Source organism: Miniopterus natalensis, chromosome 8 (assembly GCF_054644295.1).
Source record: "Miniopterus natalensis isolate mMinNat1 chromosome 8, mMinNat1.hap1, whole genome shotgun sequence".
NCBI classification, from domain to species: Eukaryota; Metazoa; Chordata; class Mammalia; order Chiroptera; family Miniopteridae; genus Miniopterus; species Miniopterus natalensis.
The window spans coordinates 30,199,209-30,226,936 of record NC_142088.1 but is presented as its reverse complement, the minus strand read 5'-3'; the positions used below and the strand labels follow the sequence as shown (position 1 = coordinate 30,226,936).

The following is a 27,728-nucleotide window of genomic DNA, read 5'->3' as shown; positions in this document are numbered from 1 at the left end:
AATATACAGTTTTACCAGCATATAAAAAGTAGCAAATCACTTCAAAGTCAGGAAAACTTATCTTTTAAAAATTGTTTTATAGCTACTATGTGATCTATTTTGAACTCGAAACTTTCTATCAGCAACTCTATAAGACACAGTGGTGGGGAGCCATAAATGAAATAGTGAACAATCTAAGACCGAAAAGACTTCCACTGACAGATGCTCAATTACATGAACAATTTAAGAAAAAATTTGGTGTCAAGAAAGCTATGAAGTGCAAGGTATTTCAGTAATTACCACATAATTTTGTGTAAGAAGTTATATATCATAGATAAGAAAGTCTCAAGTTTTCATCTTAGGGGTAAATAGTAGGTTAAGTAAAGTTTTCAATATGAAATAAAAATTCCACATTTTAGCAACTGAGAAGCTATACAATTCTGGATTATAAATTTCTGGCAGGGTTACAAAACAACTTGTTAATGAACTGGATTGTGAATAATCTTAAGAATGGCTAATATTTATTAAGTGCTAATTTTGCATGCCAGGCACTATTATAAATCCTTTCAACAAACCCTTTCAAGGTACTAGTAGTAATATTATCACTCCTATTTTACAAATGAGAAATGTGAGGTGCAGCGAGTTAAGGGCCCTTCCCAGATCACATAGCTCATACATGGTAGAGCCCAGCTTCAGTCCTGGGAACTAAACCTAAGGAGCAAACCTAACATCCTGAACCAAATCTCTACGGCTGCTTCAACAAGCCTTCATTTATAGCTTCTGGAACTGATATATTGAATGGTGAGCTCACCAGTTTCAAAGAACACACTGGCATCTACTTACCATTTATTTGTTTTAATGTCTATGAATTTAAAATTTTAATAACCTGTTAGTTTAAAATATTAAGTAGCTGGAATGTCTCAAAGAAAAGTGTGACATTTTTACCTCTTCATTTTAAGACCTAGAACAAAGAACACAAACTGTACTTCTTTTCTTTTTTTAGTATTCATCATCTTTATTGTTCTAAGATTTCTATAGCTATGTATTTTGAGTTCCTAGACTTCTAAATTAGAACTATATTCTTAAATCAGAGAAGGAACCCAGTGATCTCCCTTTGCTTTTAAAGTATTTCAGAAAGATATTTGTCTACCCCGTTTTTCTCATCTCCAAAGAAGAAGGATCTGCACTCTCTCCCTAAAAAAAGGGGGGAAGACCTCCCCAAAATAATGTTACTTTAATAGCTCTGACAACTTTAATCACTGCCCAGTGTGACACTTTCCACAAGGATCATGTGGAAATTCTACTGAAATTGAGCACCAGTCATGTGGTTATATTAATATATTTCCTTAAAACAAACTTTATTCCTTAAAACAAACTTCAGACGTATTTTGAAAAAACTAATTCTGGCCTTCTTAATAACTTTTAGAGTATCCCGTACGGTATGAAGTCTGCTGTTGAAAGAGGGTTATCCGCTGTTTTCCATACGTTTAGCCGTAAAACCTCAAGCTCAACGATCAACGTTTCGGATGAGGCGGGCTATGCGATTTTCCACCACGCTGCTCTGCACAACAGAATCCCCATTATATGCCAGCTGTGCAAAGCTAACTTCAACGTCAACCAGAGACGCTTTCTTATGTTTAGCCAAGGTGCCATCAAGCTTTTAAGTCTTATATAAAGTTTTAAAATGTTTTTCTTTTCCTTACCCCTATTCAGCATTAAGAATGTATGTTGATTTTAGAGCAAGACTAAAATTTGGTATTGGTACCTAGAGCAAAGCTGAGGTTTCTGTTTCATTTATTTCAGAGGCGCTCCTTTTAGTTTTCTGAGTATCACTCACTGCTCTCTTGCCTGTTGTTATTTATTTATTCTGGCCCCCTCACTTGAATACAAGCTCCATAAAGGGCAGTGATTTGGTTTACTTTGTTTCCCAGTGCCCAGTAGAAAGCCTGGCATTGGAAGGTGCTCAGGAAACCACTTGTGAACGAATGCATAGATGTATGAATGCAGGGTGGCATTTGAAAATCGCAGGCATAATGTACAGTGATTTACTCTAGAAATTCAGAGAAAAGTGGGTTCTATAGAGACCCTAGCAGAACATCCATTTCTTATTCCAGGGTTCTCAGCCAGGGGATGGTTTCTTCACACTGCATAAACTTAAATTACATTTATAACAAAACATTTCTCTATAATAATTAATTTTTAGGATTAATAACCTCTTTAAGGCTATCCTCACTTAAACTTTAAAAATCAGTTTTCCCTGCTTATTAGCTATACCTACATATTTATATATTCATTAGAATGTATTTAACTGGTATGAAAGTGATGAAGTTGGAAACGAAGGGGGAGGTCCTCCAGAACTAAAGAGGAATAGAGATAAAATGTCAGGAATGGCTGGTACAACAATACTAGCAATAAAAAAAACAGTGATTTTATATTTTAACTAGCTGTCTTAGCAAGCTGTGTTAAATTTTCACTCACCAGAACAAAATGTTCTGCTTTAATCCTATTGACTACTAACACATTCTGTACTCTATCACTATAATTAAAATGCTTTGATAGTAAGATGCCTCTATTACTCGATGAAAATATTCAATACAGAATGATTTTAGTTTTTTTAAAAAAAGAGCACAAATTCAGTCAAACTTAAATGCAGTGAGTAGCTATTATTCAAATGCGCATTATATTTTAAACCCTTTCGGTGTGAAAAAATACTTTGACAGATTAGAGTCTCTCATTCATCCCATGACTATTTGAACTTCCATTGACTGAGAATTGGGCAGATTTTGAAGTATAGGAAACACTGAACAATCCTCGCAGTGCCTATTACTACTTAACCAACACAAAAGGGCCTCAGCGCGAGCCTGACCAGCCCCTGGGGAGGGGTGTTTGCGGGTCTCCGATGTGGCGTCGGCACACACAGCGCACCCAGGTGGCTTCACCAGAGGTGATATCCAGTCCTGTGGGATGCGGTCTGTATCTAGCCACAATCTTATTGTTCTTGCCCATATGAGTTGATTTGGACTAATTTAGGAAACTGCTATATATTAATAATCATATTTCTATGTGTATTTTCTTTTAAAACAGAGTCATCAAAAATGGATGTGAAAAAAGAAAGAAATGGTAAGACGGGAGTAAAATATTTGGTGCGTTTAAAAAATGTTATTGCCTATATTTAAACTTTTCTTATAGTATATAATCTCCACAATGCTCTCTATCACGAGAATGTCACTTAATGATGTTTTGTATACATTTGGAAATGTAAACTTTTTCTACCCGTGGTTATTTATTCATATTTCTCCTAAGTTTGTTGAGGGTTTTTTCCCTCCATTTTTTAACTGTGAAATTTGCAGTCACCTCTACTTATTTTTATAAAATCAGACCCAAAAGTGGTTTTTTATAACGTAAACAAAACCCAGTTAATATTATTTAGATATGCTGCCACCTAGTGACAGTAATGATCTATGAGGTCAGGAAATGAGAAAGTCCCAAAGGAGAATGCCAAGGGCCAGAGAGGCAGAGAAAAACCCGAGGGGAGACTATCACAAAAGCCAAGGAAAGAAGCTATTTTAAAGAGGCAGATATGGCCAGCTTACTGTTGAGAGGTAAGATGAGTAATGAAACACTAGAGGCCTTTTGAATCAAATGGAAAATGATTTAAACAAGAAACAGCTTATTTTGTCACAAGACTATTTAACACATTGACTTAATTGTTAGTAGCCGGACACCCTGAGTTGGATATCAAAAAGGCATGTGTTTTAGGAATGTGAGGTCTTTGGCCACTGAAGGCATTGTCCATCCGTTCTAGGTCCAACACCTCTACACCTGGCCGCACAGGCTTGCTCAATAGAAACAGTCATCTGTCTACTCTGCTTCAAAGCTGATTACACGCTTTCCGAAAAAAGAGGCTGGATGCCCATTCACTTTGCCGCTTTCTATGACAACATCTGCATCGTCATTGTTCTCTGTAGGAAGGATCCGAGTTTGCTAGAAGCTGAGGCGACAGCTGAGTAAGTTACTAAGCATTTGTTAAAAATACACATTTTTTTCATGGCTTGTCCCAAACACTGACCCTGAAAGAAATGGTTGGTCTGATTGACTTGAAAGGCTGTATAAGGCTTACCCTGCTATCCTTTCTGGTCACTGTTTTCTTCTCTTACCACATATCTTTAGAATTTATACTGACAGAACTTCTATTAACCTACGCTTGTTGTCTGGAAGAGTGAATAAGCCCTGGGAAGTTTTTCCTGGCCTTTCCCGATGGTATGGTTCTGCAGAGTACTTTATCAGGTTTACTTAGTGCCCTGGAAGAAGCCTGAGACTAGGCAAGAGAATGTTCCTCTGAATTGGAACCTATACAATCAGGAGGCAGCCCCCTGGCTCCAGACCAAAGTGGGTAGGCCTTAGATAACAGGAGACATGCCTAGTGGTATCCAGAAGAAAAACACATTAAAAATAAGTAAATAACTTCGAAATAGGTAAACATCCCAAACAGGCTTCTGTTTCACAGTTGAGCGGAAAATCAACTTCTATAATTTCTCCTGAAGGTACACTGTTGGCTGGTAATTGAAACACCAGCTGGTTGTTTTGAATCTCTGGACATGACCTAGGAATGTTTTCATTCCGATATCTCTAGATCTTCAAATAATAACCTGTCCGTTATTATTCAGAGAGGAAATTAATCCTCCTGCTACACTGGGGCAGAGACGTATGTGGAGAAGGCTTTCAGGAGACCAGGGTCTCTGGCCAGCACATTGTCTAACTAATAGATTCTGGAAAGAGCCATGGGATGTGGAAACCTGAGTTCAGGTCCTGATTCTGTCGCAGTTTGACAATGTGTCTTCAGGCACAAGGGAGCTAAAAGACTGGGTGGATTGTAAAGGTCGAACAGTTGGATATCAGAGGTAGAAGAAAGAAGCCATCTGTGAACATAAGGAAGAAACAGAGGATTAGCAGGGAGGACAGTTTCCGAGGTTGAGATCTCCTATGTGGGGCTGACGAGGAGTGTGGCTGTGCTGAATGTGCATTTGACTACGGAGCACAAATACAGGTATGACAAGGCCCTGAGAAATCAACACTGATGGTAACTGGCATGGACGTTGAAGTCACTGACAATAGAAGGGGGCATGCTGGTGAAGCGACGCATGAGGTAGGATGTGGAAAGAGACCATCGGGGCGGGGGCGATGGCCTTATGGAGCTGGAGAGGGTAATACAATGTGTAGCACACTTTTCAAGTGAGGTAAATCAGAGCGACGGCATTGGAAGCCACAGTAATCTTTATTCCTGCCATTGAGAAGGGGAAAGAAAGCAACAGGAGACCGGTCTTGCTAAAGTAGACAAGGGAGAAAGTGAAGAGATGTTTACTCATAAAGGGCAAGAGTTTCTCCAGGGCTCAGGAAGAAGGGGGGTGAGGAGAGGCTTGGGGCCAGCTGGATAGAGGGGAGAGTTCAAGGACAGGCAGCGAGGGGAGAGGTTTCATGAGGAGATGAAGGCCTAGGTATCTGGGTAGGAAAAAGGAATGTTTGAGGCAATGTGATGTGGTGGAAGGGTAGAGGGGAACTATGCGTCCAGACCGCGCTAAGCACCTTATCCCTTAGACCAACGCGAGCAGCTGATTGTTACCCTCATTCCTTTACAGACAAAGAAAACAACCCAGTTTGCTTGAGGCCACATTGCTAGTCGGTAGATCTGTTAGTTAAGGTACAGTTGAAGCTGCTGTGACAAAGATATCCCCAAATATTTGTAGTTTAAGTGAGATAAATGTGTAGTTCTTTTCTGTGAAGTCTGGGTTCCCGGTCGGAGGCTGACTTAGTGGCTCAGCAGTGCGAGGGACCCAGGCTGCCTCTTGTTGCTTCTTACCGTGTGGCTTCCACATCCTGGTGCCACATGGCAACGCCGCTTTCATTAGTGTGCCTGTATTCGAGCAACGAGAAGGGAGAGAGAGGAAAAGTAAAGGCCCACTCCTTGTCTCTTGAGGTTGCTGTCCAGGTAACTTTATTAATATTACGTTGGCCAACCTTAGTCTGGTGGCCACACCTACCCATAAGGAAGGTGGGGATGCCACATTGGGCTGGAGAGCCCTGTGCCCAACCAAAAGATCTTCATACTCTAAAAAGCAGATAGTGGGTTTTGAGAGAAACTTAGTTTCTGCTACAGTGAGGAATCTGGGATTTGAGAACTGGGCGTGAAGGATAAAGAAAGGGGTTGTAACACTACTTGAGCCTCAGTTTTAGCATTTGTAAAATTGGGCTGATAATAATTGCCTTGCTTTTTCTCCTTCACTCATAGAGTGGTTAGTTGTAAGGATTAGATGAGATAGAGTATTTTAAGAACTTCGTGAATGGTCAACTTTTGAACAAATTATAAGACATGGTAATTAACCTGGGAAGGAGCATAGGGGCAAACACTTAGGACTGCCAGGGCAGGAGAAGCAAATCTATTTACAAATGGATCACAGGGTGTAAGACAAAGAAGGTGATGGTATAAGTCAGACTTCCTTCAATAGCCATTTGAAGAGTTTTACAAAAAAGTAAATTTGACATTATATGTGCACTCAATTATTATAATATGTTCCTTGATTTTTAGGAATCAGTGTACTCCACTCTTACTTGCTGCCACTTCAGGAGCACTGGACACAATTAAGTACTTATTTTCTCTTGGTGCTGACTGGAGAAAAACAGATATTAAAGGAAATAATATAATTCATTTATCAGTGCTAACCTTTCACACCGAGGTTCTCAAGCATATAATAGAGTTAAATATTCCTGAACTCCCAGTTTGGAAAACTTTGGTAGGTGAGTATAGAACACATAATGTCTTTATAAATAAATGTTCTATTATTCATTTTAATTATTGATACTTACTCTGAAATAGAGCAAACAAAATGCAGTAATACAAGCATCATATTTTAAATATTTAAAAATTATGAAATAAACATTTTTGAGTTAAAACCAGAAATAAAAATAGAACTGAACTGTGTTTTTATCTGTGCAAAAGTAGTTTAATTTTTAAATTAAAAACAGATAAATATCCCAGGCTACATTTTATACAATTATATTTCTTTTTATTTTTAAAATTTATTTTTATTTTCCAATTTTACCCCAAAGTCCAACCATCTTCTTCTCCATCAAAAAAGCAATTTTTTTTTAAAGGGAATGGGGGAAGAGGGAGGAAATTCAATGAATGCAAGTGGTGGTGATGGTGATTCCAACTCATGGTTTCGCTTGGCCTACACAGGAAGAGTCAATCATCCCACCTCTTTTTGTAAAATTATAACGTGTTTTTCTGTTAATACTTACCAGAAATGTTGCAGTGCGAAAGCTACAAACGAAGGATGATGGCTGTCATGTCCTTAGAAGTAATTTGCTTAGCAAAGGATGAATACTGGCAGTGTATTTTGAATGCAGGTGATGTAAACTTTATGAACTACCTTTTGCTTATGCTGTTTCATACAGAGCTCTATTATATTCAGTTAATCACTTTAAGATACATTTTTATTTTCCCCATGGATGCGGCACGGGATCAAAAATCTATATAAATCCTATTTCTCTAAAAATGGACTGATATAACAAGCATCCACCTGAAGCCAGATTTTCTATTTTCACCATGCCCAATGATTTTTGAACCAATTAATCAAGCTAAGGTTGCTTTTTACCAGATTCAGCTGTTTATTTTTGTTTTTCGGTTGCTTGTATAAAATATGGGTAAAATATAATACAATGCTCAAGTAACTGCACAAACATGCCGCACAAATTTCATGAATAAACAAAATGAACTCTACTATATAGTAGCTCAAAGAATTTATTTGCTCATGATCTTAAGCCAAAATTCAGTGTTTCAAAGGTGGCTTAGGGTTACCAATATGAAATGTATGTTTGTATGCTGTGTGAGAATTAAATGTATGAACAATGAGAGCTCTCTATACTGTAGACAAAACAGAAACGTGCATTCATGTAGTGCTAAGTGATAACTTTATCAATATGTTATACAATTACTTGCTAATTGCTTACACGGCAATTTCCATAAACATTATTTAAAGCTTATCATGATAAATTGACTACAAATGGTTACAAATAATTCATGCTTTTCCTGATCTCTTCATTGCAGGCACCATTCCTGCCTTAATCAGTCTATTAAAAGGTTCCAAAATAAAATTACAGTGCAAAACAGTTGGGTTACTGAGTAATATCTCAACCCATGTAAGCGTAGTGCACGCTGTAGTGGAGGCCGGAGGCATTCCGGCCCTGATCAACCTGCTGGTGTCTGATGAGCCGGAACTACACTCCCGCTGTGCTGTCATCCTCTATGATATCGCTCAACTGGAAAACAAGGATGTTATTGCCAAATATGTAAGTTCTCTGCCTAGAACGTCGTTTTGACTGACAGTAATTCCCTCATATAGAAACTAGAACGATGCATACGCATGTTGTTACGTAGCGGCAAAGCCTTCAGGGCGAAATGGCAGCCTCAGTGAGGACAGCAAAGAGCAAACCTGCCACAGTGGGCGAGCGCCCAGAGCAAACGCGGGAAGCCAGCAGGAGCAGCGCAGCGAAGGGCACGGGCGTCAGCAGAGAGGCCCGGTTCCCGTCCCCAAGCCTCACCAGGCGGCGCGGCGGGCCCAGGGGCACGCTGCCTACACATTGGGTTTGCGACACGTCTGTGGCACCCTGAGTTTAAGAAACCTGCCGCTTCGTTAGCCATCAGTAAGCAAGCCTGCTCTTTGGAGGGAGCTGTTACCATACCGAATAAGATTGCCAGCCACACAAAAGCCCGAAGCGTGGCCCCCGTGCAAGAGCCGTCACAGTCTTCATACACACCACACAGGCAGGGCGCCAAGAGGCCCAGGGGAGACTGTATCTTAAGGAAAGTACCTGGTAGAGCTATCACCTGGGAAAACACGGGAGGCAGGCCACGCTTAGCTCTAGGGGAGCTACGGAGGCACTTGGCCTGCTGTTTATGAGAAGCCTGCTGTTTGTGAGAAGATATTATAGGAAACACTACCATTCTAGATTTCCATCCTACCCGAGAAAGGTAGCCCGGCCGGGCGTGGCTCAGCGGTTGAGCGTCAACCTAAGATCCAGGTGATCGGGGTTCGATTCCCGGTCAGGGCACATGCCCAGGTTGCGGGCTGGATCAATGCCTCTCTCATCATTGATGTTTCTCTCTCTCTCTCCCTCTCCTTTCCTCTCTCTGAAATCAATAAAGATATATTTAAAAAAAAAAAAAAAGTAGTGTAACTGTGTACCAGAATTAGAAGAAAATTATTTTTTGTGCACCACAATCTTTGCATGCTGTATTTTCTCAAAATGAAACCCACGTTATTGTGTTTGCTAATGTTTTCTTTAAGATCTTCTAATGATATTTACAAGTAAGATTTTTTTATATAGTTTTCTTCCAGGGATTGCTTCCTCATTATGGATTGAGTCATTTAGCATTATAAAATGTACCCTTTTTGTCAAGTGTAACACTTTCGCCCTGAATTCTATCTTGTCCAAAAGTGTTTGTGCTCTGTCTTCCTTGTGCTCTCATGTTTAATTTGGCTTTGCCCCATCCTTCTCTTTTTATTTTATTTCTTGTCGGTTGTTTTGTTATCAATCATTTAGAAAATATATTAGGAATATAGAAACTCCCCAGCCCACCTTCAGAGTTAGTCAATCAGTCTTATTAATTTAGGCCTTATAATCTTCAGTGATTCTGAGAATTACCCAGAGTTAGGATAAATGTATCCCTTTATGCACTGTATTTACTTTTTGCTTTGTCACTTACTTTCTATTGAGTATAATACTTTATATTTATTGATGTGACATGTTTAATCTTCGTTCTGTCATATTTTGTTTTTTTTTTTAAATCTTCTACTATATAATCAGAGTTTTCTTTTTTCTTCACCTTTAAAATCTAGGACTTACGCATCAATGTTAGTTACCTATTTTTTCTGGGACTCGGTATAACTTTTCAACATGTACCTTCATCTTTTTATTTTTGGAATGTTTCCTTGAATTTATACCTTTAAATACTATATCTCTGTTGTATTCTTCTTTTTTTTTTTTAATATATCTTTACTGATTTCAGAGAGAGGACAGGAGAGGAGGAGAGAGAGAGAAAGAAACATCAATGATGAGTCGTCATTGATCGGCCGCCTCCTGCACGCCCCCGACTGGGGATCGAGCCCGCAACCCGGGCATGTGCCCTGACCGGGAATCGAACCCCGATGGCCTGGATCCTAGGTTGATGCTCAACTGCTGAGCCACACCCGGCCGGGCTCTGTAGTATTCTTTCAGTTCATTCATACAACAAGTAATTTCTGAGAGTTTATTATGTGGAAGATACTATTTTAGATGCTGGGGTTACAGCAGTGAACAAAACAGACAAAATCCCAGCATTCATGGAGCTCTTATTCTAGTTGGGGGTTACAAGACAATAAATAAAGCAAGTAAGCCAAATACATAGTCTATTATGTTAGCTGAGAATAGATATTAAGGAGGAAAATGGAGCAGGGAAAGGGGAGAGGAGGTGCTTGGTGGAAAATACTCCACTAAGAATTTGGCATTTGAGTATAGACCTAAAGTAGATGAGGGGTGTGCCATGTTTTTCTGTTGGGAAGACCCTTCTAGTCAGAGGAAATAAGTACCAAAGTAAATGCAGTGGGAGTGTGCCTGGCATGTTCAAGGAATGGAGAGAAGCAAAAGTAGCTGAGGAGAAATAGGAGACACTTGGCTGGGTAATGGTGGATCACATCATGTAGAGCCACGTGGGCAACTGTTAGATACCTTGCCTTTATTTCTATTAGTAGGGAGAAAGTCCATCTTGACTGCATGTAAAGTTAGGAAATTATATTCACATTTAAAAATAATAATTTAGGTTGCACAACTATAGTTGCCAATAATGAGTGCATCTACGATGGCAACTATTTCTAACATGACACTGTATTCAACTGATCTTACTTGGTTGCTTTACTTTTTAGATATTTATTACAGGTTACAGTGAACTGGCAGCCTCAACTTATTTTGGTAAAAAAGAGGCTATTTCAAAATATATTTCTAGTCCCGGCCCCAGCATTGCTCAGTGCTTAGAGCATTGGCCTGCGCATCAGAGGGTCACAGGTTCCATTCCCGGTCAAGGGCACCTACCTGGGTTGCACGTTTGATTCCCACCCCCAATGGGGACATGTATGGGAGGCAGCCAATCAACGTCTCTCTCACATCGATTCTCATATTGATGTTTTTCTCTCTTTCTCTCTCCCTCCCCCCTCCCTTCTACTCTCTCTAAAAGTCATGGGAAAAATATATTCTCACTCTTCGGGTGAGGATAGATAGATGATAGATGGTGATAGATAGATAGATAGATAGATAGATAGATAGATAGATAGATAGATAGAAATAAAAATTTTAAAAAATATATACTTTCCTTAATATTAAAGCACACAGTATTCTCAAAGCTGTATTAACTGTTCCTCTATGAGCCATATCAGGAGACATATTTGTTTATGGATAGTTGTTCTCTCCTAAATAAACAAGTATTTACAGTAAGATTATAGACTTGTGATTTTAAATAAAGTTTCATACATCTTAAGTAAATTTAATTGTAATTAAAATTTTTGCTTACTTTTAGAATGGAATCCCAGCTCTGATAAACCTCTTAAAGTTAGACATAGAAAATGTGCTAGTAAATGTAATGCACTGTATACGGGTATTATGTATGGGAAATGAAAGCAACCAAAAAGCAGTGAGAGACCATAAAGGCATCCAGTATCTTATCATGTTTCTGAGTTCTGATTCAGGTGAGCCTCGATTTATGTATTATTTTTAAGTGACCAGATATATTAAGTGAAGCAAACATAGGCTTGGACTCGCCCTACATGAATTAGATGTCCTGGATTTATTTTAGAAAGGATCTAGACATATGTAGTATAACCTAAATATCTGGAACACCTAAATTTAAACTCCTGGGTTTACAAAATTAAGAGAGAGGGAGGGGAACCTTTCTTTCTCTCACCCCCTATTCCTGCATCAGCCCAAAAAGCAGAAATTCCTACTCTCACCTCCCATTCAGGAATGTCACTCAGCCCTCTGCTGAAAGGAAACGTGAGCTCTGTACTTGCTCAGTTTGAAGAGTGAGTCATTACAAATGCGCGGTTTAGTTCTTTTTTGGCACTTTTTCTCAAAACAAGCTTCCAGCAGTCAGGCTAAAGTTTTTATCTTTATTTGATTCCTGAGTCTATTTATCAATTGGATAGAAATTCTAAAGTAAGAGGGCTGTCTTTACTTAGCACCAATAATCTGAGCTTTAAAGTTTTTCACAGAACTAGAACAAATATTCCAAAAATTTATATGGAACCACAAAAGACCCTAAATAGCCACAGTGGTCCTGAGAAAGAAGAAAAAGTCAAAGATATCACACTACCTGATATCAAACTATAAGGCCACAGTAACCAAAACAGCATGGTGCTGGCACAAAAACAGACGCACAGACCAATGGAACAGAACACAGAGCCCAGAAGTAAACCCACTCCTTTATGGTCAATTAATATTTGACAAAAGAGGCAAGAACATACAATGGGGTAAATGCAGTCTGTTCAATAAATAGTGTTGGGAATATTGGTCAGATACATGCAAAAAAATGAAACTAGGCCATCACCTTACACCACACACAAGAATAAACTCAAAATGGATTAAGGACTCAATACTATATGACTTTACTTATATGTTGAATCTAAAGAGTAAAATAAATGAACAATCAAAATAGAAACAGGCTCCTAGATGCAGAGATCAGACTGACGGTTGTCAGAGGGGAGAGGGTTTGGGGGGCTGGGTAAAAAGGTGAAGAGATTAGAAGTACAGATTGGTAGCCATAAAACAGTCCTGGGGATGTAAAGTGCAGCATAGGGAATATAGTCAATAATATTGTAGTAAGTATTACGATGCCAGGTGTGCACTTGAAATATCGGGAGGACCACTTTGTAAAGTATATCTAACCACTGTGCTGTACACCTGAAACTAATACAAAATAATGTTGAATATAAACTGCAACTCAGAAATAAAAATAAAATGTGAGTTACTAAGGAAATGTGACACACCATTCACGGAATATTTAGAAGATTGATGTCTATAAATAATAGGAAAATGTTTTATTGGTAAATGAAAATGCAAGAATTGTTTATAGAACAGCGTCAAATATGTTTTTAACATTATTTAAATTTATATATATATTCATAAAAAGTAGTAGATGGGATTAAATGAAATGTTTGTGTCTGGGTGGTGAGAATCTGGGCAGTTTTATTTTTTCTATTTATTTTCTATAAACTGTATAAATGTAATTTTATAATATGGGAAACTAACATGCTGTGTTTTTATGTTCTTACTTTTTAAAAGACTTAATTAACTGGTTCTTGAATTCATTTGAAGATTTGTTAAAGGCTGTCGCTTCTGCAACAATAGCTGAGGTTGCACGTGACAATAAGGAGGTTCAAAACGCCATGGCTGCTGAGGGAGCCATCCCTCCGCTGGTGGCTCTTTTTAAAGGGAACCAAATTAACGTCCAAGTGAAAGGTGCGATGGCTGTGGAATCACTGGCAAGTTACAACCCTTCTATACAGAGAGCATTTCTGGAAAATTCATTAAGTAAATATCTTTTAAAACTCCTCAAGGTAGGGATTTTATGATTTCTTGTTCTTTTTCTTAAAGTATTCCATATTGAATTTAGTTTAGTGAAAAGAAAACTAAAACCAATTCCAGAATAAACATTTTGTAAAACGGATAGTCCTACAGTATTCAATAAATGCTCATTGAGTGAATGAAATATATTCTTTTAAAACAGGCATTTCAAATAGATACTAAGGAACAAGGAGCTATAGCACTTTGGGCCTTGGCAGGACAGACGCTGAAACAACAGAAGTATATGGCAGAACAGATTGGATACAACTTTATAATAAATATGCTTTTGTCACCGTCAGCTAAAATGCAGTACGTTGGTAAGTTATTTTCCATGTATAAATCTGCACAGTGGGGAACGTTAGAGATCAGACATGTTTCTGGCTTTTCTTTGCCAGGAGGCGAAGCAGTCATCGCTCTGAGTAAGGACAGCAGGACACATCAGAACCAGATCTGTGAAGGGAATGGAATTGCACCGCTGGTTCGTTTACTGAGGATCAGTAAGCTTGCCGAAGGCACACTTCTGAGTGTCATCAGAGCAGTGGGATCAATGTGTACTGGTTTGTGAATTTATTCTCAATTTTTAAATAACCAAGATACTTCCCTTCCTCTCTATCCCCACTGTTAGAGCCCTCAAGCATATTTAATTTCTAGATACAACTTTTTTTTATTTCTCCAAGATCTTAATGAGTAAAAGTGGTATAATTCAAATTTTTGTATCTTTTTTTTTTTTTTCTTGAACTCTGGTTAGAAAGGGATATGAGGTCAATGAGCCTTGGCTATTTTGACTTAAAGGAATCTCATTTTTAAGTTTAAGAGAAAAATATTTTTTCTTTCAAATTTCCAGAACTCTGTTTTTGAAGACGTAGAAGAGTTTCTAATGCTGAGGCACATTTTTCAATTACAGTTTCTTATCTTGATGCTTCTTTGTTCATAAAGTGGCCACTTTGTAAAGGAATTAATATTTTGGAATGTCTGGAAAATGTGGAATTGTTAGTGACTGACCTACCAAAACATAAAAATGTGGGTTCTTTAATCACCTTCATTAATGTATGGGGCTAAAAAAAAAAAATGTACAGGGCTGATCACATACTGTGTCAGGTAGACAAGAAAGAAAAATCTTTATTTCTAGTTCATTGTATTTCCTCAAAAAATAGTCTAGCTAGATGAAGAATGTAGAAATTAGTTCCAAAAGCATTTTTCCTCTTTGCTTGAAACAGCTACTTTACAGAAATTCATTAACCACCCTAAAGCAGTCAGTCAGAAAAGATAATACTCCTTTTTTAGCCAGAGAATATGGTATAAATCATAGGTAATTTTTAAATTCTAGTAAATGATAACATATATACAAAGATAACTGGTATGTGTGTATAATCATTTTCTTCTCATTAGTTCACTTCAAAGCTGTCCACATTTGCACAGACAAGGGGTTCTCCAGTAGAACTACAGAAGAAAACCCTTGTTTTCAAACTCAACAGTTTAGACTGGTTATGGCACACACACACACACACACCCCTTCCTTTTTCTTATCATGTTCAGGCTTCCTTCTACATTCTTGAACAAATGCAGCATATTTTAAAAAGCTGTTCTATCATCCCTGTATCTAGTTCTAGCATCTCTGTCATTTCTGTGTCCAGTGGCCTTAGCAAGAAGGTTGCTTTGGAATTCAGCGTGAACCATGACACTGTTTCCATGGGCATCAGTCACCTTTCCCCGGATTACTCTGGTTTTGTTCAGTTTGCCAACAAAAGTCACTGTGTTGTTCTATGCTTTGTACACATAAGCACAACTCTTGCCTGAATAGAATTCAGTTTCATCTCGAGCATGAACACCGTCAGTTTTTAGAAAAGCTGCGTGCTCCCTCTGATTCCAGAGATCAGCCATATCAAGCTATGTCTGACTTTGCCATTTCAAGATGGAAAAAAGTATCTCAGTGACATGTGGATTCTTACAGGTGTCGCGCATACAAGCAATCCCATTAGTCAGCAGTTTGTCGTAGAGGAAAATGCCTTTCCAGTACTTATTCAACTACTGAGAAATCACCCTTCTCCTAGCATTAAGGTACATATATATGGTTTTAAGGTTCTTTTCTGATATGGTAAAAATGAACATAAATGTGACTTTTTAAGAATAAATTGTATCTTTTACAAGTTTGCAAGTATAATAAAAATATTAAACCATTTAAATGAAATTCTAGATGTTTTAAACAAAAAAGTTGTTACAAAGATAATAAATTTTGCCCTGGCCTGTGTGGCTTGGTTGGCTGGGCATCATCCCATGCACCAAAAGCTTTCAGGATTGATTCCTGATTCGGGGCACATGCCAGGGCTGTGGGCTTGATCCCGGTGGGGGAGCATGAGGAAGGCAGCCCATCAATGTTTCTCTGTCTCCCTCTCTCTTCTTTTCTCTCTACAATCAATAAAAACATATTTTTACAAGGATAGTACATTTTATTAAAATAGTTCTTCAAAATGTGAAAGTCTTATGTCCTTACTCATCAAACAAATTTTATTCCTCAGATATTTGATTAGTCACAGAATTTCATCCCTAAAATCTGAGTGGGGTAATAGGGATGTGTGGTCTGTGTAGCAAAATGTCTCGAATATAAGTGGATGCTGTCATTGCTACACCCATAGAACAGCCCTGCCGTCCACCAAGCAGCCCGTTTGGCTGGCAGCAACAGTGTTCTCAAGGGTAAACAGTGCCCAGAATTACTAAGAGTCATTCACTCTTCCATTTACTTCTAATAGAATGCCTCTAATAAAATGACATTCACATTACCCAAACCCTTTTACTGATGCTTTGGAAATTCCGGGGATCTATATAGTTGGCCAGGCAGGAAATGATAACATCAAAAATACATTTTCTCTTCAAAAACTGGTATGGGCTCTGCTGGAAATGAGAAAACAGAAATAATCAAAGAGGAAAATATGTAAGTAAACAAAGCATTATTTCTTTTAAGGAATGTATTTGTTATCAGAAAAGATGTTACAAGTTATGTGGCTTTTCTGGCTCCATAACTTACTTTATTATGGGAGTTGAATTGGGGAAAAGAAGGAAAGAGCATATGCTAGCAGTTTTTTGGCTTGAATTATAATAAAAAGTACATTGCCTTTCAAAGTACCAATAAACTTCATAAGACTATGGAAAATGGCACATGATACATTTTTATTTTTATTTTAAAGCATGCATTGTCATGGAGGAAGAGCTTACTTCAGTTGCATCCATCTATATTTCAGTATCCATTTTCAATGAGTTCTTAAACTTGTTGAAACAGAACATAAATACATTTCAATACTTTTCCTCAAAATTCTACAGTCAACAAAATGCTTTTGCAGTATTCATGCTTTTGAAACTCATAGCATTTGGACAGAAATGCATAGCGGAGCACTTAAGCGGAGCTATTAAAAGGCTCCTTTGCATGCTAAAGGGCTTCAGAATAATGACTCTGAAATAGAAACTATTCTTCAGTGCTCCTCCTCAGTGCTTTGTTTAAGCTGATAGGCATTCCATTAAAGGCTTGCAACTCAAAGGTCAGTAAGCTAACAAGCAGTTTAGTGCAAGATAGCTTTTGCACCCATGCCAGGAAATTAAAAAAAATTTAGATGTAGAAGGGATCCACTCAAATGGAACTCTGTGGTCATGCCAGCACACAGAGGAAGAATATTTTCCCAGCTGTTCAAAATAAGGGACGTTCCTCCAGAAGTTGTACATGCCACTCTCTAATACCAGTGAGATAATTGGAATCAATGGGTTTTACAGTGTCTTTGAATTAATATATCCCATATAAATGTCTGTATAATAAAAAATGTCGTTTGATAAAGCATGAGCGAATGATAAATTTCTGAAAACCACATATTTAGGTCGAAGTGGCATTTTCCTTGGCATGCATTGTCCTCAGGAATAATGTGCTGCAGAACGAATTACAAGAAAATGAAGGATTTAAGTATGCTGATGTCCTTTATCTTCTCCACTCACAAGATAAGGTAATACCTTTACAAAACATTAGCTGTCGCTTAGAAGAAAGTTTTTACACCACATCCTCAAGTTATCATCAGGTCTTTTTCATGGCAATATTCAAATGTGTAACTTAAGAAATGTGAAATCTCTTGGGTAGGTCATTCGTTTTTAATGATGGAATGGTACTGTTCCATATTTTTCACATGAAATGAAACGTAACATTTCATGTTTGAAATGTAGCAATTGTATGTGTTGGGACAAGCCTAAAAACCGAATCTCTTCTATCCTGGATACATCAATTCTTTAACCTAATTTTATGACCTTTCATCCTGCAGTCATCTACTGCTGACCTAATATTCTAGAATGGTGCTTCTCAATCTACTTGTGATGAAGGCATAGCTTTTCCCCACCAATCTGTTCATTAAAAACAGAAAACTTTACATTTTGAAGTAATTTTAGACTTTCCATAAATTTTCAAAAATAATACAGAGTCTTCTGGTATATCCTTTATCCTGGGAGATGTCAACCAGGAAATTAACATTGATACATTGCTATTAACCAATCTGCAGACCTTATTTAAATTTTGCCTATTTTCTCACAATGTCCTTTTTCAGTTCCAGAATCCAAGTGGGGATTCCACATTGCATCTAGTTGTCATGTCTTTTTAGTCTCCTTCGATCTGTGAAGGAGATTGTCCTTCTGTCCTTGGTATTTCAGGATTTCATGTCTTTCCTGATCTTGATATTTTTGCTGAGTCCAGGCCAGTTATTTTGTAGAATGTCTCTCAATTTGAGTTACCTGATGGTTTCTCATGATTAAATGGAGGTGATGCATTTTGGCAAGAATACCATAGAAATGATCTGGACCTCACTCACTTTCCCAGTGCATCCTTTCGGGAGACACAGGACATTGATATGTCTTACAGCTGGCAGTGTAAACTTTGGGTACTTGGGTCAAGTGTCTGCCATATTTCTCCACTGTAAAGTTAACTGTTCTTTCCTTTGTAATTAACAAGTGTCTTGAGGTGAGACACTTTGAGGTTATGCAAATATTCTGTTTTGCACTGTCCTCTTGCTCATCAATTTTAGCATTCACTGACGCAACAGTGATTTCTGTGGCATTTGCCTAATGGTGATTTTTTAAAAAAAATTATCTCCTCCTTCCTTCTACATTTATTAATTGGTATTTAACTGTGAGGAAGAGCCATTTCTTTTAAATGATTATTCTCAGTTTCTTTAATGCCGTTGTCAGTCATTTTGTGAACTATCACTGGTCCATGGGCCACACTTTGAGTAGCACTCACCCTAGAAAAACTCAGAGTCTTCTGTTATCTACAGTGCATTTGGCAGTTAGGGAAGAAAATTGCCAATTATGTCTCTGTCGGTTCCGGGAGACTTGGGAGGGGAAAAGAAGGGTTGTAAGGGGAGACATGGAGTCGCTGCATTATTATATTTTTTAAATTTAGAATCTTACTTTACTGTGGCACACAGAAGATGGAGAAGTTCTACTTTAATAACACGGGGAATACTAGGAGGAGGAGACTGAATGCATGTCTGCTCTCAGCCGCCCACCTTCTCCCCTTGCTCTGTTCCTTTTGCATCGTGGCATCATCACCAATTCCTCAGGGATGCCCTTCTCCCTTTTCTTCCACCGCCCACCCCACTGTCCTCCTCCCAGCCTGTTACCACCTGCTTCACTCTGGACCCTATTCCTTTCACTGCACCTAATACCTTTCTTCTTGCCTGTGGCCAGGTGACTACTTTGTGTGTATATAATTTTTATTATGGAAAATTGCAAACAAATCATGGCCAATCTTATTTCCTCTATACATCTACTCGCTAGCCCTATATTATTTTTGAATCAAATATCATGCATCATATAATGTTATCTGTAAATATTTCTCAATATGTACATAGAGCCTTTTTATATAATGATTCATAGTGGCAGACGAAAACTCACTAAAATTAATGGTTCTTTCTCTCTCCTATACTGTTCAAATAAAATATTAAAAATAAAATTTAGTCGTAAGATTCTATCTTTTGGGCCTTTCTGGAAGATCTACCATACTTGTTCAACTTTGGCAAGCAGACTGTCTCTAAAGGAGAATTGTGTTTTGCTCTTTTCCCAGTCCTAGGATATTAAAATGGGATTTGCAAAAGTAAATCATTTTCTTTTATTCCTTCTTGGACTACAGCACAATAGAATTTTACAAGTGAACTTATTTTAAGAGATGGCAATCATCCCACAATGCCTAAAATGCAATACGTGTCTGTTGTACATGGGAACTTTTGATTTATCAACTCTACTTGGAAATGCTGAAAATAAATATATGTTCAGGGTAAATAAAATTATGGAATTTCCTGTTACCATTTAGGTATTCATTTGCATAACCAGTAATCTAACATTCCCGTTACAAATTAAAAAATTTTTTTTCTTCTCCCTCATACCACAGCCTCATTCTCTATTTTTTCTGTTTAGTAACATTCTAGGGTAACTATTATCTGTTTCCCCAATACAGTAATGCCATATTTACTCCCAGGGATAAGAATGCAATACGTTAATTATAATGGGCAAGAGTGCAAATACTACTATTACCTTGGTAAGAGATAAATGAAGTTAGCTAAAGATAATGCATGTTTCTTCTATTTCTAGGATATTTGTTTAAGAGCAGGCTATGCATTAACCCTTTTTGCCTTCAATGATTGCTTTCAACAATACTTAATATTGGAAAATGGAATAATAACCATGTCAATTTTTGAACGTTTTCTTGAATCAACAATTGAAACTGAGAAGGCAATGGCAGCATTTCAGGTATAAAATTGGAGGTTTCAACTTCAATAAATGTCTTTTTAGTGAAAACTTGAAAATTAGAAAAATTTTTGGATCCAGAAAGATGTTTACAGGTTTGTAAAGTTCACAGTATTTGTCACACCAGCCCCTTTCACATCATAAAAAAACCATTATCTGTGAAGATTTCTTCATTTATGTAGAATTTTACAAGTTAAAACAGAATTTTTGCCCTTATACATCGTCTGAAGTTTATAAAACCCGGTCGGGTTGATAAGCACGTAGTAGTATTTTCATCACCTTCATATTACAAGGAAATAGGCAGAGAAACACAGTAGTATCCAACACAAGTTTTCTACTGCAGACCTTTAGCTGACCATGCTGATTCTTCAACTGGTGACAACTGCATGTATCTGGGCTCTTCTTAGTCATTCTCTCGCTCCTTTTCCTATCCTATGACCTTTAGGAGAAATATTTTCTATGAACCCATAATTCAAGGATATAAAAATTACAAACATTGTAGAAAGAATATTGTGGCCTACCATGGTCACTAAAATAATCGGATAGGGGACAAGTACTCTAACTCCTACTCCTGCCCCTCGCTTCTCTTTTATTCAGTCATACCAAACCAATCAATCAATCAATCAATCAATCAATCAAAAGCTTAATTAGAGAGGCTGAGTAGAAGATGTTCAATGATTCTAAGCTGCCTTTTTTGTTTTTAGATTATTATATTAGCTAAAGTTATTATAGATGTGGACCATATTACTTTGTCTTCAAGAGGCGTCACTATTTTAGTCGATAGTCTGTACTCAGCTCAGTCCACTACTATTATCTTGGCAGGTAAGAAATAACTATAATCTAATTGTATCTATAGAAAACTGTTTTTTTAAAGAAAATGTTTTTGTCATCTGAGTAATAATAAAATGATAAGCCTGATACTCTGCCACACAGTTTGAAGAATGAGTCTTCATGGAACAATGTAAGTCTATTCTGCATCCCAAACAGGAACAGAGTAACTCTGAACATGGCTTTTTATTTCTTAACTACTTTTTCAAACCTTTAATTATTTTTTCCAGAATATAAAATGAGAATTCAACTATGAGCTACCAACAACAAAATTTACACACTAATTTATAATAGTGGCAGATTCATACTTTATACTGATATACCTGTGTCTGGTTTCCTTTTGACCAACTGTACATGTTTTGCTGACATTTAAAAGTTCTCCACATTGATATGCAACAGAGCAAGACAAAATGGCCCAGTAGAGTTCTTGACACAATGCTAATTGTGTTACTATATCTACTCCAGGTCTAATTCCCCAGATGATCAATCCGTAGTTAACTGACTTCTTGTATCACTCTCAACACAACATAAAACAGTATCAGAACAGCCACATGGAGTAACTACTACCAAAAAAATAAATGAGGTATTTGCTTTTTAACTGAAATGGATCACTGAAGGCAGCAAGGGAAACTCTACTTGCTGCAATATAATTATATTTTTATGTTGTATATTAGCATGGAAGGAAAATTCAAGCAAACAGAAAACTTGCTGATGGAAACTACCTAGGGAAAAACATGTTTAAAAGAAGTTATGAATTATATTTTTCTCTAAATAACATTCATATCAATGTCATAATTCTATGACTCTGAAAAATAACTGTATTGGGTTTAATTTTACTCCATAAACTCTTTTGTTCCCCTAAATATATCTTTATTGATTTCAGAGAGAAGAAGGGAGAGGGAAAGAGAGAGATAGGAACATCAATGATAAGAATCACTGATCAGCTGCCTACTGCACACCCCCCCACTGGGCATCAAGCCCAAAAACCGAGCATGTGCCCTGACTGGGAATTGAAATGAGATCTCCTGGATCATAGGTCAATGCTCAACCACTGAGCCACGCCAGCCAGGCCATAAACTCTTGTGTGCTTTCAAATATTCATTTCCCCAGGCTTATAGGAATTAAATCTCAAAAATTACTGGGCTTTCTCTGTACTCTACCATCAGAGTTATACTCATCTCCAGAGTCATGCATGTCGGAGGTATCTCAATCAAAGCAGGCTCTTCAGGTCTCAGGTATACTGTAAAATAAATGATGTGCTCAATGTCCAAGTCAACATCATTCCCAGAAGCGGCTCCAAAGGCACAGAAGCTTTGCGGAGACTGGAATTTCTGTTGCCAAGTGTCCAGTTTCTTACATGCACCACTTATCTATTCTACACTCAAAGCTCCAGTTCCTACTATGTCTTCTTAGTCTTAGACTCCGCCTTCCTCCATTTGTCCTCCATGTTTAAAGACACTTTTCTCCATTCCTGATAGCACAGTGCCTTCCATAAACTCAGGCTTTTGAAATTAGAAGCCTGAAAGAAAGGTTATCTTTAGACAGCTTTTGCTCTAGGCCACACAACCCAGCCTTCCCCGTCTGGAGGCAATAAATACAAAGGTTTTCTTTGCTTATAATGGAGACGGGAAAAAATAAAAGAACAAAAATCTAGTTAATACCTCAATAAAGTATCTACCCACAAATGTAAAAATACATTTATTTATCTCTTAAAAGTTGTGTTACACTTACATCAACACAGCAACAATACTGTGAAAGACTATCACAAGACGACTCTAACACAAGATTTTGAAGGAGGTAGTTTTAAGTTGGTTGCTACACATTCATTCAATTACTGGATCACTTATTGTCAATCCCAAAACATTTCTTTTCATGCTAAGAACTTCAATGATTTTATTATTTTATTTTATTTTTAACAATTCATAAGTTTTATTTTTTACATTTAAAAAAAAATTTTTGTTCAAAATATTACAGATGTCCCTTTTTCTCCCCATTGACCCCTTCCACCCCTTCCACCCCCCTCTCCAGTCTGTTACCACACCATTGTCCCTGTCCTTGGGTTGTGCATATTTGCATGTAAGTTCTTTGGTAAATTTCTCCCTCTCCACCTACCCTCCTCCCCCCGCGCCCCCCAATCCCAAAGAACTTCAGTGATTTTAAATTCAATAAGCAACACAGGGCTTGATTTTAAAATACCATTAAGCTCTTCTTAACGCAAAGCCATTTGAACTTCAAAAAGGACATACTAAGTTTCCTTTCTATTTTTATTTAGTCTTGCCTCTATATCTTAAATTTTCTTAAGGTACATCAATCATTATATTCATAGTCATAAAAAAAGCCCTGAAATCTCAAAACAAAACATACTCTGAAACCATGGGGAAGAAAACCTTTGACTCTCAAATAGTCCCTCACTTCAACAAACCCATTTAACTTGTATTATTTGTGACAGAAAACCAAACCATAATTTTGGAGAAAGTTTATTCTAAATTTGACATATAAATGCTTTTTCTCAGCACTTCATTAACAGAGATGTCTTGTGACTCAAACCTTTTTAATACTATGTGCAAATAACCCAAAGCATAGTGCATCAGTTTATATGAAATAATAAGCTTTTTGTTGTTGTTGTTCAACTTACAGGGAATTTAATAGCTAGCCTGGCTCATTCTAGAGCTGGTATTCCAGAAGCATTTACCTCATTAGGAACAATCCAACGGCTCTGCTACCATTTGTACTCAGGAAAAGAAGAGGTAAAAACAAAAGTAATTCTAAGATTGAATGTTTGAAACTATAATTTGCCTCTCTCATTTCTGTGGGCTAATTTCTCCACAGGTTAACTATGTTATATAATAGTTCATGTTACTAACTCAAAATGAGATAATTTCTCTAGTACTGTATCTGCCATCCACAATTCTGGTTCCTACAAAATGTGAAAATTTGTTTTAAGATTCAATTTACAAATAAGTATATTGACAATACAGAAATTTATAATTAAAATATTTATAAAATATCTCATAAAATTTTGTGATCTCACTGTCCTTTCTATGATTCTTTGGAATGAATGAAAGTGGAATCCACTGGACAGCATTCCTATCTGCCGAGCAGGGTTAGAGATGAAGCTGTGTGAAGGCAGCCAGGCTGCCAGCAGTGTTTGCCTCTGAGTGTTCCACTATGCTTTCCCCCCAAGGTCTAAGGCAGTGCTTCTCCAACTTTAGGGTACACTGGAATCACCCAGAAAAACCTGTTACATCATAGATTGCTAGGCTCCATTCCAAGAGTTTCCAATCTATTATTACATCTGGTAGTAGAATGTGCATTTCTAACAAGTTCCCAGAAACTGAAGCTACTGTTCCAAGGACCATATGCTGAGAACCACTCTTTAAGGCATGGAAGATACATGGGCACATACAGCAGTCAGATGCCAATGTAAAGACCAATATGTTGCCTGGCTGGGCGTGGCTCAGCGGTTAAGCATCAACCCAGGAGCCAGGCGATCGGGGTTTGATTCCGGATCAGGGCGCCTGCCCGGGTTGCAGGCTTGGTCCCCAATCGGGGGTGTGCAGGAGGCAGCCAATCAATGACTCTCTCATCATTGATGTTTCTATCTCTCTCTCTCCTTCTCCCTTCCTCTCTATGAAATCAATAAAGATATACTAAAAAAAACCACGAATATGTCAAGCTTCTGTACCCTGCATGGGCCTGGTTTATGTTTATTCTATGACATTTCTTATGCCACCACTACAAGATTTTCCTAAGAACGACCCAGGAGTATATTTGAATTAATCATATGAACAACTTAATTATTTCAAGGAAAGAAAGGACTTTCCCTGGAGTCCTGTGGCCTGATGTTTGTTCTTGTTTCTTTGTTTTTGTCAATGGAAAATTTAGTTGCTTTCCTGAGTGTATTATTTTTAACCTACTTTTATGCTATAGGCTCTTGCCTGGTTTCCTATTACAATCACCTGAGCAGTTTTTTAAAAAAATCGTGATGCCTAGGCTGCACCCCAAAGTAATAAAATCAGAGTTTTTGGGGGTGGACCCCAGGCACAAGTAATTTTCATAGCTACCCAGGTGATTGCAATGCGCAATCAAGACTGAGATCCACTGTCTCAGCCCAAACTTAGAACTACTGGTTCTTACCCTGGCTGCACATTAGAATCTTCTGTGGCACTTTAAAAACAATATAAATGCTCAGATTCTACTCAAGAGTCTGATTTAGCTAATGGGCTTAAGACAAAAGAACAACAACAACAACAAAAATCCTGGTGTTTCAAAATGCAGCGGGACTGAGAACAACTAGAAATCAACAGCAGCTAACATCTCTCTCTAAAAACATGGCTGTGATTGCCACTGGTTGACAGATGTATTTGGTATATACATTAGCTCCAGGGACTTCCCTATGAAATATCCACGAGAGTTCTGGGTTAGATATTTTAAGAACAAAGCTTAATGGTTAAGAAAGAACTGTTTCTTCTTCATGTAGGTGCGCACAGCTTGCTCCTGTGCTCTTGGCTACTTAACTTACAATGCAAATGCTTTCCGCATTATATTAAAGGAATGCAGGAATAAGCCTAATCAGTTCCTTCGTATAACAAATAATATCAGCAAAGATGCAAGTATTAACCCAGCATTTTTAAAGGAATTTCAAATGCAACAAAAAGTGGGACTTCCTTCCTTAAGGTATTGTGCCTATATTTGAAGTTGCAGTAGTGAAGTTATCAATAGAGGAACTCTTAAAGAAGTTTAAGGAAGATCAAACAAGGGGAACTATTCTTGATATGAATATATGCCCTTCATACCAAAGGATAAACTTCATTCTAAACGTCCACTGCCAAAGCCTGTTTTCATTCCAAGTTAGCAACAGAAGTGAGTGCAGACAAGAATACAACCAGATCTTGGGGATCCTGTCTGGCCAGGATTATTCACATTTCAGAAAAGTTTTTGGGAGCCTGGTAGCCTCCACATCTGATCCAGGAAGCCATTTTTTTGGTAACCTAGGGTATGTTTCAGAGTTCTGAGCCAACCAGGAACACCACCATGACCTTGGCATCAAATGGGACTTTGGGACTTGATCCAAAGCTAATTAAATTAGACCTGGCTGTCGGAATTATGCCAAAGTTTGCCAGGCATTTATTCAGAGGATTTTGCAACAGTGTTGAAGTTTCATCATGAACTTAAGTTTCTGAAAAAGAAAGGAGAATCTCCTTATACTGGGCATTATTTCCTTCTGTAACTATAGCTGAATTATAAGTCTTTTCTACAAATAGCACTATTTAAATATAGGAAACAGATCTACTCAAGATGTGTTATTAACTTTACAATAATAGAATAGGATCCAATATCATGGTTCTAGAAATCAATTTTAAGTATAGAGAAAAATAAGTACATCAGAGTCACTTTAATTTGAATTATCTGAAAACCTAAAAATTATTACCTAATTTTACGTAAAAAGCCAGGGAAATCTGAATTGCAATTTCTATAATTGACATTGTTAAAAAGTAATATTTACTGGTTGAAAATAATTTAGGATAAATAATGGAAGTATTATTTAACAGTCACTCCCACAGCTAGCCCGTAAGGCAACTTTTGGGAATTAGAAAAAAGTACCCCTTCCTCAGGGTGCTTTACTGCCATCTGCTGGAAAACTGTTGTAGTAACTATATAAATCTACCATGACTGTGAGTGAATGGCACCCCCTATACTTGTAAAGACTCAACTTTCAGGATTATAAAACTTATAAGAATGGTTACCCAGTGAGGTGAAACTGGTGAGTAAATAACAATTATTCTCATAACAAATAGTGCTATGCACTCTCCTTAGAATATTCACATGGATGATTCCCTTTAATTTTCGTAACAATCCTGAGGAGTTTGGTTTAAATGAAACCATGGGAAATGCATTAGAAGATTACCAAAACAAGTTTGGAACCTTTGGGATGAATACACATATCCTTCCACAAAACATTCCTTGATACTACTACTGGAAACAGAAAGTTGATTGTGGTTGGGATCATAATAGCATTTTTTTAAGTATATACCACTTCTCTGTTCCCACATCCAGCACAAAGAATGGGATATTGGATGCGTAAATTTTGAAGTATGTAGAGAGACATCTTTTACTGGTGTTAACTGACCCTCCATGAAAATAATATGAGACTAACACAAGCTATATTTCCCTACAGCCATGAAATTGCCTCATTAAGGTTGAAAACAGCAAATGTTCCTTATCAAATTAACCAGGAATACATTTGTGATAGCTACCTTTAATATATTAACGTTAATCAAGGCTTACATTTCATTACCAGGGTTTTTTTTTGCAATACCGTATTTATATGTTATACGTACAGGATGATGATTAAAATAATACTTCTTTTAAAGCCACCCCCCCACACACATTAACTTAGGTACACCTTGTTACTCCTTGACTTGAAAGACTTCATTGGTACACCATTACTTTAAAAATAGTTTAAATTTTCTCATTCTTAATACATAAAATGACCTGATTTTTATTCT

The 27,728-nt window shown here is 37.5% G+C and overlaps 1 protein-coding gene across 1 annotated transcript in view; it reads left to right on the top strand.

Annotated features, from left to right (window-relative positions):
- Window positions 1-27,728, top strand: part of ANKAR (ankyrin and armadillo repeat containing) — a 36,348-nt gene that overhangs the window by 6,718 nt on the left and 1,902 nt on the right. The window contains exons 5-21 of the mRNA XM_087819983.1: window positions 83-263; window positions 1,406-1,625; window positions 3,064-3,099; window positions 3,785-3,986; window positions 6,563-6,771; window positions 7,279-7,383; window positions 8,084-8,325; window positions 11,585-11,753; window positions 13,378-13,619; window positions 13,790-13,943; window positions 14,022-14,183; window positions 15,578-15,684; window positions 17,487-17,609; window positions 20,236-20,394; window positions 21,096-21,213; window positions 23,857-23,966; window positions 25,700-25,896. Of these exons, the coding sequence (XP_087676109.1) occupies window positions 83-263; window positions 1,406-1,625; window positions 3,064-3,099; window positions 3,785-3,986; window positions 6,563-6,771; window positions 7,279-7,383; window positions 8,084-8,325; window positions 11,585-11,753; window positions 13,378-13,619; window positions 13,790-13,943; window positions 14,022-14,183; window positions 15,578-15,684; window positions 17,487-17,609; window positions 20,236-20,394; window positions 21,096-21,213; window positions 23,857-23,966; window positions 25,700-25,896 (2,736 nt within the window). The remainder of the gene's footprint in view (window positions 1-82; window positions 264-1,405; window positions 1,626-3,063; window positions 3,100-3,784; window positions 3,987-6,562; window positions 6,772-7,278; window positions 7,384-8,083; window positions 8,326-11,584; window positions 11,754-13,377; window positions 13,620-13,789; window positions 13,944-14,021; window positions 14,184-15,577; window positions 15,685-17,486; window positions 17,610-20,235; window positions 20,395-21,095; window positions 21,214-23,856; window positions 23,967-25,699; window positions 25,897-27,728) is intronic.